This window comes from Sceloporus occidentalis, unplaced genomic scaffold, assembly GCF_023333645.1.
Source record: "Sceloporus occidentalis isolate IW3139 unplaced genomic scaffold, rSceOcc1.0.p SCAF_1, whole genome shotgun sequence".
NCBI lineage: Eukaryota > Metazoa > Chordata > Lepidosauria > Squamata > Phrynosomatidae > Sceloporus > Sceloporus occidentalis.
The window spans coordinates 74,862,215-74,876,585 of NW_028316981.1; the positions used below are offsets into that span (position 1 = coordinate 74,862,215).

General features: G+C 40.4%; 1 protein-coding gene across 2 annotated transcripts in view; it reads left to right on the forward strand.

Annotated features, from left to right (window-relative positions):
* The window catches only part of CACNA2D2 (calcium voltage-gated channel auxiliary subunit alpha2delta 2), an 823,310-nt gene that overhangs the window by 744,172 nt on the left and 64,767 nt on the right, over positions 1-14,371 (forward strand). Inside the window, exons 19-23 of one of the 2 annotated variants that reach the window (XM_089525311.1) lie at positions 1,700-1,771; positions 2,468-2,539; positions 6,157-6,257; positions 10,744-10,820; positions 13,514-13,531. In XM_089525311.1, coding sequence (XP_089381437.1) covers positions 1,700-1,771; positions 2,468-2,539; positions 6,157-6,257; positions 10,744-10,820; positions 13,514-13,531 — 340 coding nt within the window. The remainder of the gene's footprint in view (positions 1-1,699; positions 1,772-2,467; positions 2,540-6,156; positions 6,258-10,743; positions 10,821-13,513; positions 13,532-14,371) is intronic. The other variant, XM_089525321.1, reaches the window with a different exon arrangement.

Genomic DNA, 14,371 nt, shown 5'->3' on the forward strand with positions numbered 1-14,371 from the left:
TATAGCTGAGGTGGGAGAATGAAAGCATTTCCTTCTCAAATAGAAATTGTTTCCCCTCAATGAAATTTTCCTTCCTAGCATCACAAAGAGTGAAATATTGAGAACCACTCACTTATAGAACTCTTTAAGATTTGCTGTTTTTACATTCCCTTGGTACCTTTGCCTACCCCCTTTTCTTTGGATGCCTAGGCTCTGTTTCTAAATGCTCAGTTGATATTTTTAGTTACTGGGATGTCAGAAATTTTAACAGTTTCATAGGGTGCAGAATTCTAATTCGGGGCAGTGCACTCTTTTCCACCCCCATTGTAGCTAAGCTCTGCCTCTAGTAAGAGCAGAAGCTTGTAATGGATTGAAGGCTGCTGCTTTGAGTTCCAGTCTGATTCAGATGTACATAGAAGCCCCCAAAATAGAGAAGAGAAAGGAAAGTATGTCTGCTTCTCACTCCCTACCATGTAACATGTAACAAGTGAGATGTAATTTTTTTTTCAATTTCCCCCTGTTTCTAGGACCACTTGGCAAAAAAAAGAAGACATATTCCTGCCTGACTCTGAGACTGTCAGGTGGGAGAATGAGCTAGAGCAGTGTTAGAAATTTGCCAAGGGATCTCCTCGAGCAAGATTGTAGGATGTTTGTGTGTTTTCATTTTCCCTCAAGAGAATTTCTCAACTGTTGCAGGGAAAATAATGTTCCATGAAGAGTGTGGGTTGTGGAGGCAGGGGTTAAGATAACTTCCAACATTTCAGACTAGGGATGGAAATAATATTTGAAAATATTTCAAAAAATGGTTTAAAAAACATGTTTTTTTGAGTGTTGAGAAACTGTGATGGGAAGAATCCTGGAGTAACAAAAATCTTCGCAGTTATGACTTACTGTGTGAAAAAAACACATGGTTGTTTTGTGCAGAAATCAGAATTTTCTGACAGCTTTTTCTGCATCAGAAATAATATTTTTATATAGAAATATTAATTCCTACACAGAAAATGCTGTTTTTTGTGCAGAAAATGTTATTTTATATGCTAATCAACTATGTGATAATTTTACGCAGAATAAATCGACAATACCAGGGTTTTCTAAGCAGAAAACAGCACTTTCTGCACAAGAATTAATATTTCTGCTTAGAAATATTATTTTACATGCAGAAAAGGCTGTGTCATGTGCAGAGAATATTGATTTCTGCACAAAACTACCACGTGGATTTTTTTTCACAAAATCAGCTTCAAATTTCAAATAGTCTTTGAAAATTACAGCAGGAAGAAAATTGCTGAGATTACTTGTGGAAGTAATTTCCTTGTGTAATTACTTCAAGAAGAAATTCACTAAGGAATTACATCCCTATTTCAGACTGCTGAACATCATAATACGTGATGCACAAAATCCCCATGTGGATGTTCTGGAAAACACTGTGCTTTCTATGCATAAAATAGCATTTTTGGAACTTACTTTGCAGAAAATGCTGTTTCCTGAGCAGACAATGCCATTTTCTGCACCAAAAAGGTCCCAAATGGAGATGATTCTGGTCAGTCCAGGATTCTCTTTATCAGCATTTCCCATTACTCAGGAAACACATTTTACCATTATATTTTGAACAATTGTAAACATTCTTTTCATCTCTAGTCTAGAGTTAAGATAATTCTGACTTGCTTACAGTGTGTTGAACAATGAGATCCCTTCCCAGTTCACCATTTCTTTTTCCTTTTAGATCATCAATTTCCAAGAACCGGTCACTCTGGACTTCCTTGATGCTGAACTAGAAGATGATAACAAAGAGGATGTAAGGAAATGAATCCAACCTACTTTTATTTTCATTTATTCAGTTATTTGTTTATTGTTGTCATTAAATATTTGTTACCCTAATCATCCTTAATTCATAGCATGTAATTAAAGGAAAAACCATACAACAAACATAAAATTTAATGGCACTATAATGACATTTTGCTAATTGCAACAAGCAGTCCACCATGGTTCACTGCATATGGACACCTCTTGGTTATCTTTAACTTAGTGTTGCCATTACAAAAATAGCTGTGCAGGCATATACATACAAGATTAATTGCATTTTAATGTCATAAATTGCATGTACTCTATAGTGTATCCTGTTGCTTACATGTCTGTTTTTTCCATGTGCAATAGTCACCCACCATCAAACAGGTCTTCTCACATTTCCATAAATTTCACATGATAGTGTAGATATATGAAGTGGTATTTGCTTGTGTAAGTATCTTAAGAAACAGGATAAGAAAGGGTTGGATTGGGTCTAGAGTATCCAAGGATATAACTCCTAATCCCCTCAGTGTAGTTAGACCTTAACGTCCATGTAGAAAACATGACAGAGTTTCCATTTTTATGGCCTATCCCCTAGTATTAAACAGATTGTCTTGACAGCTAAAGTGAAGAAGGGATGCAGAGAAGTGTTCCCAGTTCACTTGTGCTAGTTTTAGCAATAATGTCATTTTTCCTTTCTTCCCAGATCCGAAGAAGAATGATAGATGGAGAGAAAGGGACTCGAAACTTCTGGACTCTGATCAAATCTCAAGATGAGGTAAAAACTTTCTTTTGTGACTTGAGAAAGGTTAAAAGGAAATTAGAGGAAAGTTATCTCTAGGGAAAAAAAGTTGCCAGAGTAAAGTCTGAATTATAGCTAGTAAGAGGTATGTTTATAGTTACTAGATTATCAGAAAGGAGACTAACCTAAAAATGTGTATTATATTGGATGAACTGAGAATTTCACACAAGAGTTCTAAACTACCAGCATTCAAGATGATGCTTCTGGTATGTTCAGGGTATAGAAATTTGTTACAAGAATTTCTGCAGAGTTCCATCTTGTCTCCTAAGGTTTTAATATTTCTCCTTTGGAAATGCTGAACTGATGCATGGAATTAAGGAGCCCTGGTGGCGCAGTGGTTAAATGCCTGTACTGCAGCCATTCACTCAAAACCACAAGGTTGCGAGTTCAAGACCAGCAAAAGGGCCCAAGCTCGACTCAGGCTTGCATCCTTCCGAGGTCGCTAAAATGAGTACCCAGACTGTTGGGGGCAAATTAGCTTACTTGCTAATTAGCTTACTTGCTGTTCACCGCTATGATCTTTGGAATAGCGGTATATAAATAAAATAAAAAATTAGTAATGGATTGGATGAGGGCCAATAAACTGGCATTCAAGCAAGATAAGTTCTGTTTATAGGTGGTTGTGACAGGAAGTCGGGGTTTAATTTGTTTTTGATACATCAACCCCCTCTCAAATGTGAGATGCATGGCTTAGGAGTGCTTTTAGATCCAGCATTGTTGCTAGAAGAGCAAGGTTTGTGGCACACAATTTCTTCTACAAAGTGTAGGAAGGTATTACTGTTTTTCCCCTTTCTGAAATGATTGGCTAGCCACTGTTATTTATTAGCTGGTAAATTCATTTACTTGCATAGAGTACTACAATTCTTCAGACATGGTTTTTGGGGATGCCTTTGAAATCTTCTTAGTTTTTCTGTTAATGCGGAATACACCAGCCAAATTACTGTTGCTGTTGTTGTGTGCCTTCAAGTTGCCCCTGGGGTGAAGAACATGTAATTTGCCCAAGGTCATCCAGTGGATTTCGTGGCCAGGCTGGGAATCAAACCCTGATCTCCAGAATCATAGTCCAACACTCAAACCAGGGTCAGCTATTTTAGATCTGATCCTAACCAACAAGGATGACTTGGTTAATGGGGTGCAATTGGTGGGATCCTTAGGTGGAAGTGACCATGTTCTCCTGGAGTTTGTTATACAGTGGAAAGGAGAAGCCAGGCAGAGTCAGACACGCATTCTAGACTTTAGGAGAGCGGATTTCAGTAAACTTAGAGAAATACTCAGGGTGATCCCATTGTCAGGAATACTAAAAGAGAAGGGAGTTCAGGATGCATGGGAGTTTCTCAAAAGGGAGATACTGAAGGCACAATTTCAAGCAGTTCCAATGAGGAAGAAAAATGGGAGGTGTCTCAAGAAACTAGGATGGATGACTAAGGAACTTTCAATGGAGCTAAATTTTAAATGGAACATGTATAAGAAATGGAAAAATGGGGAAATCACCAAAGAGGAATTCAAAGAAATAGCTAGCATGTATAGGGGTAAAGTCAGAAAAGCTAAAGCGCAGAATGAACTCAGGCTTGCTAGAGAGGTTAAGAACAACAAAAAGGGCTTTTTTGGATATGTCCACAGCAAAAGGAAGAAGAAGGAAATGGTAGGGCAACTGCATGGAGAAGATGGCAAAATGCTAACAGAAGACAGAGAAAAGGCAGAATTACTCAACACCTTCTTTGCCTCAGTCTTCTCAGAAAAGGAAAAGGGTGCTCAACCTGAGGATAATGGAGCAGAGGACAGAATAGGGGAATTTCAGCACAGAATAAGTAAAGAGATAGTACAGGAATACATTGTTAATCTAAATGAATATAAGTCTCCAGGACCAGATGAACTACATCCAAGAGTTTTAAAAGAACTGGCAAATATAATATCGGAGCCATTGGCAATAATCTCTGAGAACTCCTGGAGAACAGGAGATGTCCCAGCAGACTGGAGGAGGACAAATGTTGTTCCCATCTTCAAAAAGAGGGGAAAAGAGGATCCCAACAATTATCGTCCAGTTAGTCTGACATCAATACCAGGAAAGATTCTAGAGCAGATCATTAAACAGAAAGTCTGTGAACATCTAGAAGGCAATTCCATAATCACAAAAAGTCAACATGGGTTTCAGAGAAACAAGTCACTCCAAACAAATCTGATCTCTTTCTTTGATAAAATTACCAGCTTGGTAGAAGAAGGGAATGCTGTGGATATAGTATATCTTGATTTCAGTAAGGCATTTGACAAGATTTCCCATGACATTCTTGCAAACAAGCTTGTAAAATGTGGGCTAGACAAGGTAACTGTTACATGGATTTGTAATTGGTTGACCAGCTGAACCCAAAGGGTGCTCAACAATGGCTCCTTTTCATCCTGGAGGGAAGTGACCAGAAGGGTCCCACAGGGCTCTGTCCTGGGCCCAGTGTTATTCAACATCTTTATCAATGACCTGGATGACAGAATTGGGAGCATACTTATCAAATTTGCAGACGACACCAAATTAGGAGGAATGGCTAATACCCCAGAGGACAGGATCAAAATTCAAAATGACCTGAATAGAAAGCTGGGCCAAAGCTAACAAAATGAAATTCAACACGGAGAAATGTAAGGTATTTCACTTAGGGCGGAAAAATGAAATGCACAAATATAGGATTGGGGACACTTGGCTGAATGAAACTACGTGTGAAAGGGATCTAGGAGTCCAAGTAGACCACAAGTTGAACATAAGTCAACAGTGTGATCCGGCAGCTAACAATGCAATTTTAGGCTGCATCAATAAAAGTATAGTGTCTAGATCAAGAGAAGTAATAGTGCCACTGTATTCTGCTCTGGTCAGGCCCCACCTGGAATATTGTGTCCAGTTCTGGGCACCACAATTCAAAAAGGACATTGAGAAACTGGAGCGTGTCCAGAGGAGGGTGACTAAAATGGTGAAGGGTCTGGAAACCATGCCCTATGAGGAACGACTCAGGGAGCTGGGGATGTTTAGCCTGGAGAAGAGAAGGTTAAGAGGTGATATGATAGCCCTGTTTAAATACTTGAAGAGATGTCATATTGAGACTAGAGCAAGCTTGTTTTCTGCTGCTCCAGAGAACAGGACCTGGAACAATGGACGCAAGCTACAGGAAAAGAGATTCCACCTCAACATTAGGAGGAACTTCCTGATAGTAAGGGCTGTTTGACAGTGGAACACACTCCCTCAGAGTGTAGTGGAGTCTCCTTCCTTGGAAGTCTTTAAACAGAGGCTGCATGGCCATCTATAGGGGATGCTTTGATGGAGGGTTCCTGCATGGCAGGATGGGGTTGAACTGGATGGCCCTTGCGGTGTCTTCCAACTCTACAATTCTATGATTCTAAACCACTATGCCATGCTGGCTCAGCCAGGTTACTAACTAGACCTAATTACAGAGACTATATCTTACAATTGTTTCAATTTAAATTGTATATCCAATCAACATTTTCCCTTTTTTTATTGTATAAACCTATGAGTGTTTTATTGAAGAATGTGCAAAATAAGCATCCTCAGTAATAAATAAATTCTTACTCTTATTTCTACACTTTTCAACATCCAGAGATACACAGATAAAGGCCACAGGATGGTGAACCTCCAGAGATACATAGATAAAGTCCACCGGATGTATACCTGGGCACCTATCAAAAGCACAAACTACAGGTAAGTAAGTCACTAAAGGGAGCATAGGGTCCTAGCCTCTACTATTCTGTTCAGCTGAATCTTCATGTATAGTTATAAAAAGAAATCTTTAGAATCTCAAGAGAGATATTCAGGAAGCAGTGGGAATTTCTAGGTGTTCGGCTGGTGCTGCAATGGAAGGGATCATTTTGTGGTTGAGTACAGGGACAACTGCATTTCATTCAGGCATGAAAAGTAGCATAATCCACCAAACATTTCGGTAGTACATTCCACATTCTTCCAAGCCCTGTGTTAGTTATAGTGGTCTGGCCTGGCCTGGAAAAAGGGTATCATGGAAAGCCTGATGCAAGGAATTTGTTCTGAGAAATCTAAAATGGGACTGAAGCATTTTTCTTCCTCCAGGGCCAGATACCTTTTCAAGGTATCACCCTTTCCTTGATGAGTGGAATGCGTGCAAGGGGCAAACGTCTGGCTAGGAGCCTATGACTCCTCATTCCTTCCCATCACATTGTCTGTACTGGGAGGCTGATAGGTGCCTTGTGTGGATTAAAATGGTTCTTTGAGAAGGTACACAATTCAGGGGTGATTGTGCACCAACCACACTGGCATGATAATAAAAAAACAAGCTTTTAATTTTAACAGGCAAATGTATTCTTCTGTCCCTCCTAAATGACTAGGGCACACAGGGCAGCTGTATGTCTCAAAGGGTGAGACCACACTGGTAATCCCATTTCAGGCGTTCCAGACTCAAGGGCCACTAGTCCAATAGCACTGGGAGGTGCTTAGTTTCCAGAAACTCTCCATCGAGACCATTGGTCCAATGGATCTAGCAAACCCCTCCTTGTCCCATTCAGACCCCAGGAGCATCTACTCAGAAGCAGAGAGGCTCTGCAGGGATAGCACATTATAGTTTGTACCTTAACTCTCTAATCCATTGTTGCCCATCTGTAATAGGGAAGAATCCTAATTTACACTATCTGTGATTACCTATGGCTAAACAAACTAGGGTTGGCAGAGAGAAGTTTAATGTATTGGTCAAGAGGGATGGTGGAATAAATTTGCATTTAAAAGCTAGGATTTTTTATGATTATGCCATTGGATCTTAGGGACTCAACAGACAGGCAGGAAGGGGTGGTGAGATGCCACCCCTTTCTATCCCGGATCGTTGCTATAGCAACCACACGCCACAGCAACGATCCACTCCCTCTCAGGAGCAAAAAGAAGCTGTTGAAAGCTCATGCGCCTACAGCAGAGCCCTGTTTGGGTGATCCAACCCATCATCATGGCGCACCCCGTGAGGATGGGCGCACACCAACATGGTGCATAGGCGGCGAAGGTAGGGCTGGGCGCGAGTGGATGCCCAGCCATATCTAGCCCTACTTTCAATCCCAGGCCGGCACAAAGTACTGGTCTATTTAGGAGCTAAGTTTTCAGAATTCTGCTATTATTTACAGTAAAGAAATAAGTCCATTTTTAAAATGGATTTTAGTCAAAGAGGTTTTATTGTGGGATTTTGTAAGGAGGCAGCAATATGACCATTTGGATTATTGTGAAGAGTAGCTCCCACATACAAAAATGCACACTAGATTTTGTACCAATATATTGAACTGATATTCAGTGTCAAATTGTCCTTACAGTATTTTCCAGACTACTTTCTTGATAACAATCTCTAGCCCTAGGTGGAAGAAAACACACCAGTAATGGGACTAATTCAAAAACCAATGGGGCGTCAAACAGTATGGCAAAGGCAGTTATTCAGTCACAGTGAGTGAACAGTGGACTGGAGAAAATGAGCTATCAAATGGAGGAAGAGATCATTATCTTGACCTGCAGAATGATGATCCATAGAAGATAGTTAGCATCTTTGTCTTTGAAGCGTTGCCAGTCTATAGTCCATATTGTGTACACATCCATGTCTTAAGATGTGTAGAACTGAGGAATGCTAATTGAATAGCTATAAATTTCAATTGCATAATACCCTTCTCAGGTAAACACCATACATTTAAAACATTTGGAAGCTTAGCATACAAGGAAAGAAAGCAGAGGTTCAGCCAAATTGCAACACCTTTCTCCATGCCTTACCACATGATGTCGTAATCCTTCAGTTATCTTCCCACAGAAGATGGTCATAAAAGCCAGTCTTTTGTCAATGGATTTTTCCAGGAAGAAAAGACTTGCTTTTACAACCATCTCCCATGAGAACAGAACTGAAGGACTACGACATCAAGCAGCAAGGCACATAGAAAGGCACTACTATCTGACTGAAATTCCACTTTCTTTTGTCGTATGATAAGGTCCTTGTATATTTCTGTGAATTCAAACTGCAATGTAAATTAGATAGCTGGCCTGCTTTAATGGTACCAGGCAGCTGTGTAGCTACCGTTTGAGCTTTGGGTGAGGCTGCCATCTAGTGCATAGCTATTTATTGCTAATGTGTGTATTCTTCAGAGGTTTTCTTAGTGTAGCCAATTTGATGCAATACAGCCTAATAAATGCCTGAGCCAATGTAAACTTATCCAAGTTGCCCCACCTCCAAGACAATTTACCTTAGAGAATGAAGCTATAGAATGAGAAATACACAGTGTCTGTTGTGGGTTTCCATATGTCCCCTTTCCAAAACGTTTGTTACTAGATACTCTGAGTTTGAACTGTGCTCATGGAAATGGGTAATAGATCCAATCATGAGGTGATCCCTAGCTCCATGGATTTTCCAGATAGCTGCTTATTCCCGCAAGCACTTTCTGTAATCTCTGCTTATACTTTGTCTGAACTTCAAGTTCATGTCATTCATGCCTGGATCTGTGCCCATATCTCTTGTCCTGCCTATCTTCCAAGGTGGTACCACTACTCTACTGTAGCTCATGCCAGGAAAGGAAGTACACTGCAGATACCTAACAGAAGGAGAAGGGTGTGTTTTCCCTTTGTTAGATGGCTGTCAAATCCTGGCGAGTTTTCCAGAGGCATTCACTCTCCAGAGAAATAACTGGAGACAAGAACAGCAGTTGGATTCATGGTGTCCCTAGCAGTTTCTGTGTGTATGAGATAAATATTCACTTCTGTCTAATAGGCAATGGTCTCTTGAGACTCTGATATACAAGGCATACCTATGTTCCATTCCTTAAATAAGTGGGCACCTATGTTATACAAATGGTTTTTTTATCCAAGCTTTAAACCAAATTTTCCCAACCTGATGCCACCCACCAAAGATGTGGGATTATGCCCTCTGACATCACCAGACATCACTGCCAAATGACATACTGGCTATGAATGATAGGGTTGTACTTTTTTAATGTATAATTGCAAGCTTGGTAGATGAAGGGGATTTGGTGAGTGTAGCATATCTTGATTTCAGTAAGGTCTTCAGCAAGCCCCCCCCCCCCCCCCAATGATATTCTTGCAAACATCCAGCCTCTGTTTAAAAACCTCCAAAGAAGAAGAATCCACCACTCTCCCCAAGAGTGTGTTCCACTGTCAAACAGTTTTTACTGTCAGGAAGTTCTTCCTAATGTTTACGTGGAATCTCTTTTTCTGTAGTTTGAATAACTAGTTCGTTATCAATGACTTGGATGAAGGAACAGAGGGCACACTTTCCAATCTGCAGATGAGACCAAATTAGGAGGAGGAGTTAATACCCCACAGGACGGGATCAGATTTAAAAATGACTTTAATAGATTGGAGCACTGAGCCCCAGCTTCACAACAGCACATTTGAAAGGGATCTAGAAATCTTAATAGACTACAACCTGAACATGAGTCAGCAGTATGATGCAGCAGCTTAGAAAGCCAATTTCTAAGCCTGCATCATTAGGAGTATAGTGCCTAGACTGAGGGAAATAATAGTACCACAATATTCTGCTTTGGTACTGTGGAACTTTCATACCTAGAATACTGTGACCAGTTCTGAACACCACAATTTAAGAAGGATATTGACAAGCTGAAGCATGTCCAGAAGAGGATGACTAAAATGGTGAAAGGTCTGGAAGCCTTTCCCTATGAGGAGTGATTTAGGGAGCTGGGGATGTTTAGCCTGGAGAAGAGAAGGTTAAGAGGTGATATGACAGTCCTGTTTAAATAATTGAAGGGGTATCATAGTGAGACTGGAGCAAGCTTGTTTTCTGCTGCTCCAGAGAATAGGACCTGGAACAATGGATGCAAGCTACAGGAAAAGAGATTCCACCTAAACATTAGGAGGAACTTCCTGGCAGTAAGGGCTGTTTGACAGTGGAACACACTCCCTCAGAGAGTGGTGGAGTCTCCTTCTTTGGAGGTCTTTAAGCAGAGGCTGGATGGCCATCTGTTGTGGGGTGCTTTGATTGTGTCTCCCTGCATGACAGGATGGGGTTGGGCTGGGTGGCCCTTGTGGTTTCTTCAAACTCTATGATTCTATGATTCTAAAAGATCTGGAGTGCACCGAGTCTGAAAGGGCTATCTTGCATAATCCAAACAGATTATTTTAAACACTGCCATACCTGTTTTAGAAACACTTTTTGTTGTCTTCCCTTTTTCAGCCTAGGTTTAGTCTTGCCACGCTACAGCACCTATTACATCCGAGCTAACCTCAGTGACCAGATTCTCCAAGTGAAGTGTAAGTAGACATTCCCTTTCCTATTGCCCTTTCACATGTCCTTTGACCCCGAACCCCCCAGTTAGCCTAAGGATGACTAACAGGAGAAAACGGAACACCAACCTTGTGATATTTAAAAAACAGTTTCTTAAAAAAAATCAAATTTTAAAAAATAACAATCCAACACATTGATGAGAAGTGGTTTAATTTTATTCCTGGAAGAATAATTCAAGCTTTCCAGGGCTGTGAAGATTTCCCATTATACATTGCATAAAACCTTTTAAAACATCCAGGGGAGCTGAGGTTGAGTTGCTGCTTAATATGCTTTTTATGTATAGTACTAGATGATAACTCTGTAGCAGCCCGTTGATTTGAAAGCTGGGGAAGTTCGCATGTTTCTTTCTGTTTTCTTTTGTTTTTATATTTTTTAAACCATTATTATTTTTCTTTAAGTTTTGATTTTGTTTGTTTGCTTTTTCCTAACTAATTTACAGTTGACCTCTGTGTACTTGTGTGTTAGCCTCCCCTTGTGTGTGACCCTGGGCTCTGCTCCCTCATCACAGGGTCTGAGGGACTTCCCAGGGAGTCTCTAACATCCTGCTGTGGGTGATCCTGGCTCTCTCTCTTTTTCTTCCTGTGTTTACCCCCTCTGTCTCTGTAATATGTCCCTTTCCTTCTCTTTCTCTCTCTTTTGTCTTTCTCTCAATCTTTTTCCCTTTCCCTCACCTTTTGTGAGCCCCTTATTCCATACATACACAATAATACTTGTACAATAACATCCAAAATCCACAAACCAGTGATACATTTATTGAGCCAATGAAAATGTACAAAATACATGTTGCAAGCTTTCAAACTTCACTTGCTTATTCATCAGGCAAAGATGTTAAAAATCATACGGGGGGGGGGGGGGGGGTATCACAATGTTAGTCACCAGCCTGCATTTTGTCAAGATGTGGCTGTTCTCAGTTCAGGTGGTATTGGAGGGGCATTCATGCAGGCAGGCCCCTCTTCATTCTGGCCATGTGTGTATTCCAAGAAAAAGCAAGACAAAAAGAGATGCTCCTCTTGAAATCCAAGTTGCCTCCACTGTTGTGAGGCTGCAAGCTCCTTTGTTAGGCAGAGAGCACTGAATTTCTTGAGACTTGTAGTTACTCAGACTTTCATCCACAGAGCAGATCATCCTCAATAGATTACTCAGCACTCAAATGATGCTGTTTTAGCAATAACTTGTTAAATTAACCATTATAAATTAAATTACCTAGATACCATTATTCTCATTACTTGAAAGTCTCACCGAGCTCAGTGGAACTTATTTCTAAGTTGAAATACACAATACTGCACTATGACACATATTGAGGGAGCTATACATTACTAATTCAGATTTTCATGCTTTATTGATAATCATTTCTTTCTGAAGAACATCACAAAACAAAGACAATCTTGGATCCTGGAATATATAAAACTCAAAGTGTAGGTTCTAGCTAACTCAAATATTTTGAAGATGCATATAGTTTACTGTGGTCATGTGTCTTCAAGTCACATCTGATGTATGGCAACCCTAAGGTTAACATGAGCAGAATTTGTTCAGAGGAATTTTGCCTTTGCCTTATGCTGAGGCTGAGAAAGCATGACTACACCCAGTAAGTTTCCATGGCTGAGAAGGGATTCGAACCCTGGTCTCTCAGTGTGCTAGTCCATCACTCAAACCACTACACCACACTGACTCTCTGGCTATGCATATGGTACCATCCTTTAAAAATACATTTATGAACAAATTATTATCATATCCTTCATGCACACAAAAAGTTACTACATAAGAGGGGTGGATGCTCTGCAATCCTTTTCTCTGGCATGCAAGATTCCCACATATATGTGTCCAATGTAACATCTTCCTCCTCAACACGGCTGCCACTACTGGGCATCCCAGAACATTGTGAAGAAAGCCACTACTGCTCAATCTGCTTTTCCTCTTCAGGAAGTCACTGACAGGTACTTGTTTTTAATAGTGTTGAAACCTACATAAAATATCAGTTTTCCCAAAGCAAAATAAGAAAATAGTCAAGGCCTGACCTGAACTCTTCTGCTTTATTTGCAACAAAAAACAAAAACAGAAAACAGAAGCCAAACCTTAGAAGAAAATAAAGCTAATCTTTCTCCTCCCCTGAGGTTGCTTCTAGGTTTTCTCTGCCCCCTAGTTCTTTGGACTAAAGACAAGGGGCTCCCCCTACTACACTTCACATATTATAAAATCAGGCCAAGTACAGCCTCCTCTCCCCTGTACCTTTGTTTCCTTTCCTTCTGTCTCTATCTTGGTGTGTGTCCTTTGTTACTCTTGAGTTTTGCATGGTCTGCTAACTCAGTAAGAACATTTCTATATCAAGACTGTTGCAAACTGTTTGCTACTGGATTTCATTTTTTATGTTGGTTATATAATATATATATCTATATATCTAGTTATATCTATACATTTTTATTGTTCTGTTACTGTGGCCTTTTTATTGGTACTTTTATTATTATTATTTTGTTTCTTTTTCATGTCGTTTTTTGCAAGAGGTTTCCTTTCAGTATGATTATGATACACAATATTTTTATTCAAACAGCAATTGAATAAAATATTGTTTGTACCCCCTTCCCCTTTCCACCCAACCCCCCTTTTTTGTTTTCTGTTTTTTGTTTGTTTTTTCTTGCTTTCTCTCTCTGATGGATTCACACAGTACCAAGCAAATTGAAGGGCAAGTATTTTCAGTCTTAGACCACTACCCTTCCGCCACCCCCTTCTCCCCACCTGTATCCAATACCCCGACCCCTCACTCCAAACCTTCACCGCTCCCCCTTACCACCCACCCGGCCTGCTTGCCCATTACCTTGCCCGTTTGCCACGCCTAACCTTGCAAATCACCACCAAACTGTACCTTCCCCTCCTTCTCTCCTCCTCCACTGCCTTCCCTCAAACTCTTTCACCCTTTATTTGAAAGCAACATGTCTTGTTATGTTCATAATAGCTTCACCACTACTGATCTACCCACTCCTTCCCTGTGCATTGCTCAGAGACTCAATCCGGTATCGTTAAAGACGAGCCAATTTCATATGGAATTGTTATGTTTGAATTCAATTAAGGTTTTTTGTAGCTAGTTTAATATCCTGCTCTTCTACCGCCCTGCAAAAATACCTCCCTCCAACCTTTCTTCCTTTTTCCTTCCCTGTCTCACACTTTTCCTACAAATCTTCTTCCCCTATCCTTATTCCTGTGCTTACCTTCCTCTTGAAGACAGCTCAACCTGAATGGGACAGGGCTGTGTAGAGACCTTCAGACTCTGAAGTGGTTGGATATAAGAGTCCAGTATCACTTCTGCAAGAAACAGGCTTCTAGAGGTGGGTGGACTGACTGAAAAAAGAAAGAAATCTCAGAGAGTCCACAGTGCATACATGTCGAAGGTTTTCCCAAAGACTCATAACCTCTACCATGGTCTTCATTACAAAAACTCATGTCAGCAACAGGTCCTTATCATTTACTAAATACTTGAGCTTCCCAGTAATTCCTTAGTGGTCATAACAACAAGATAATTTACTGA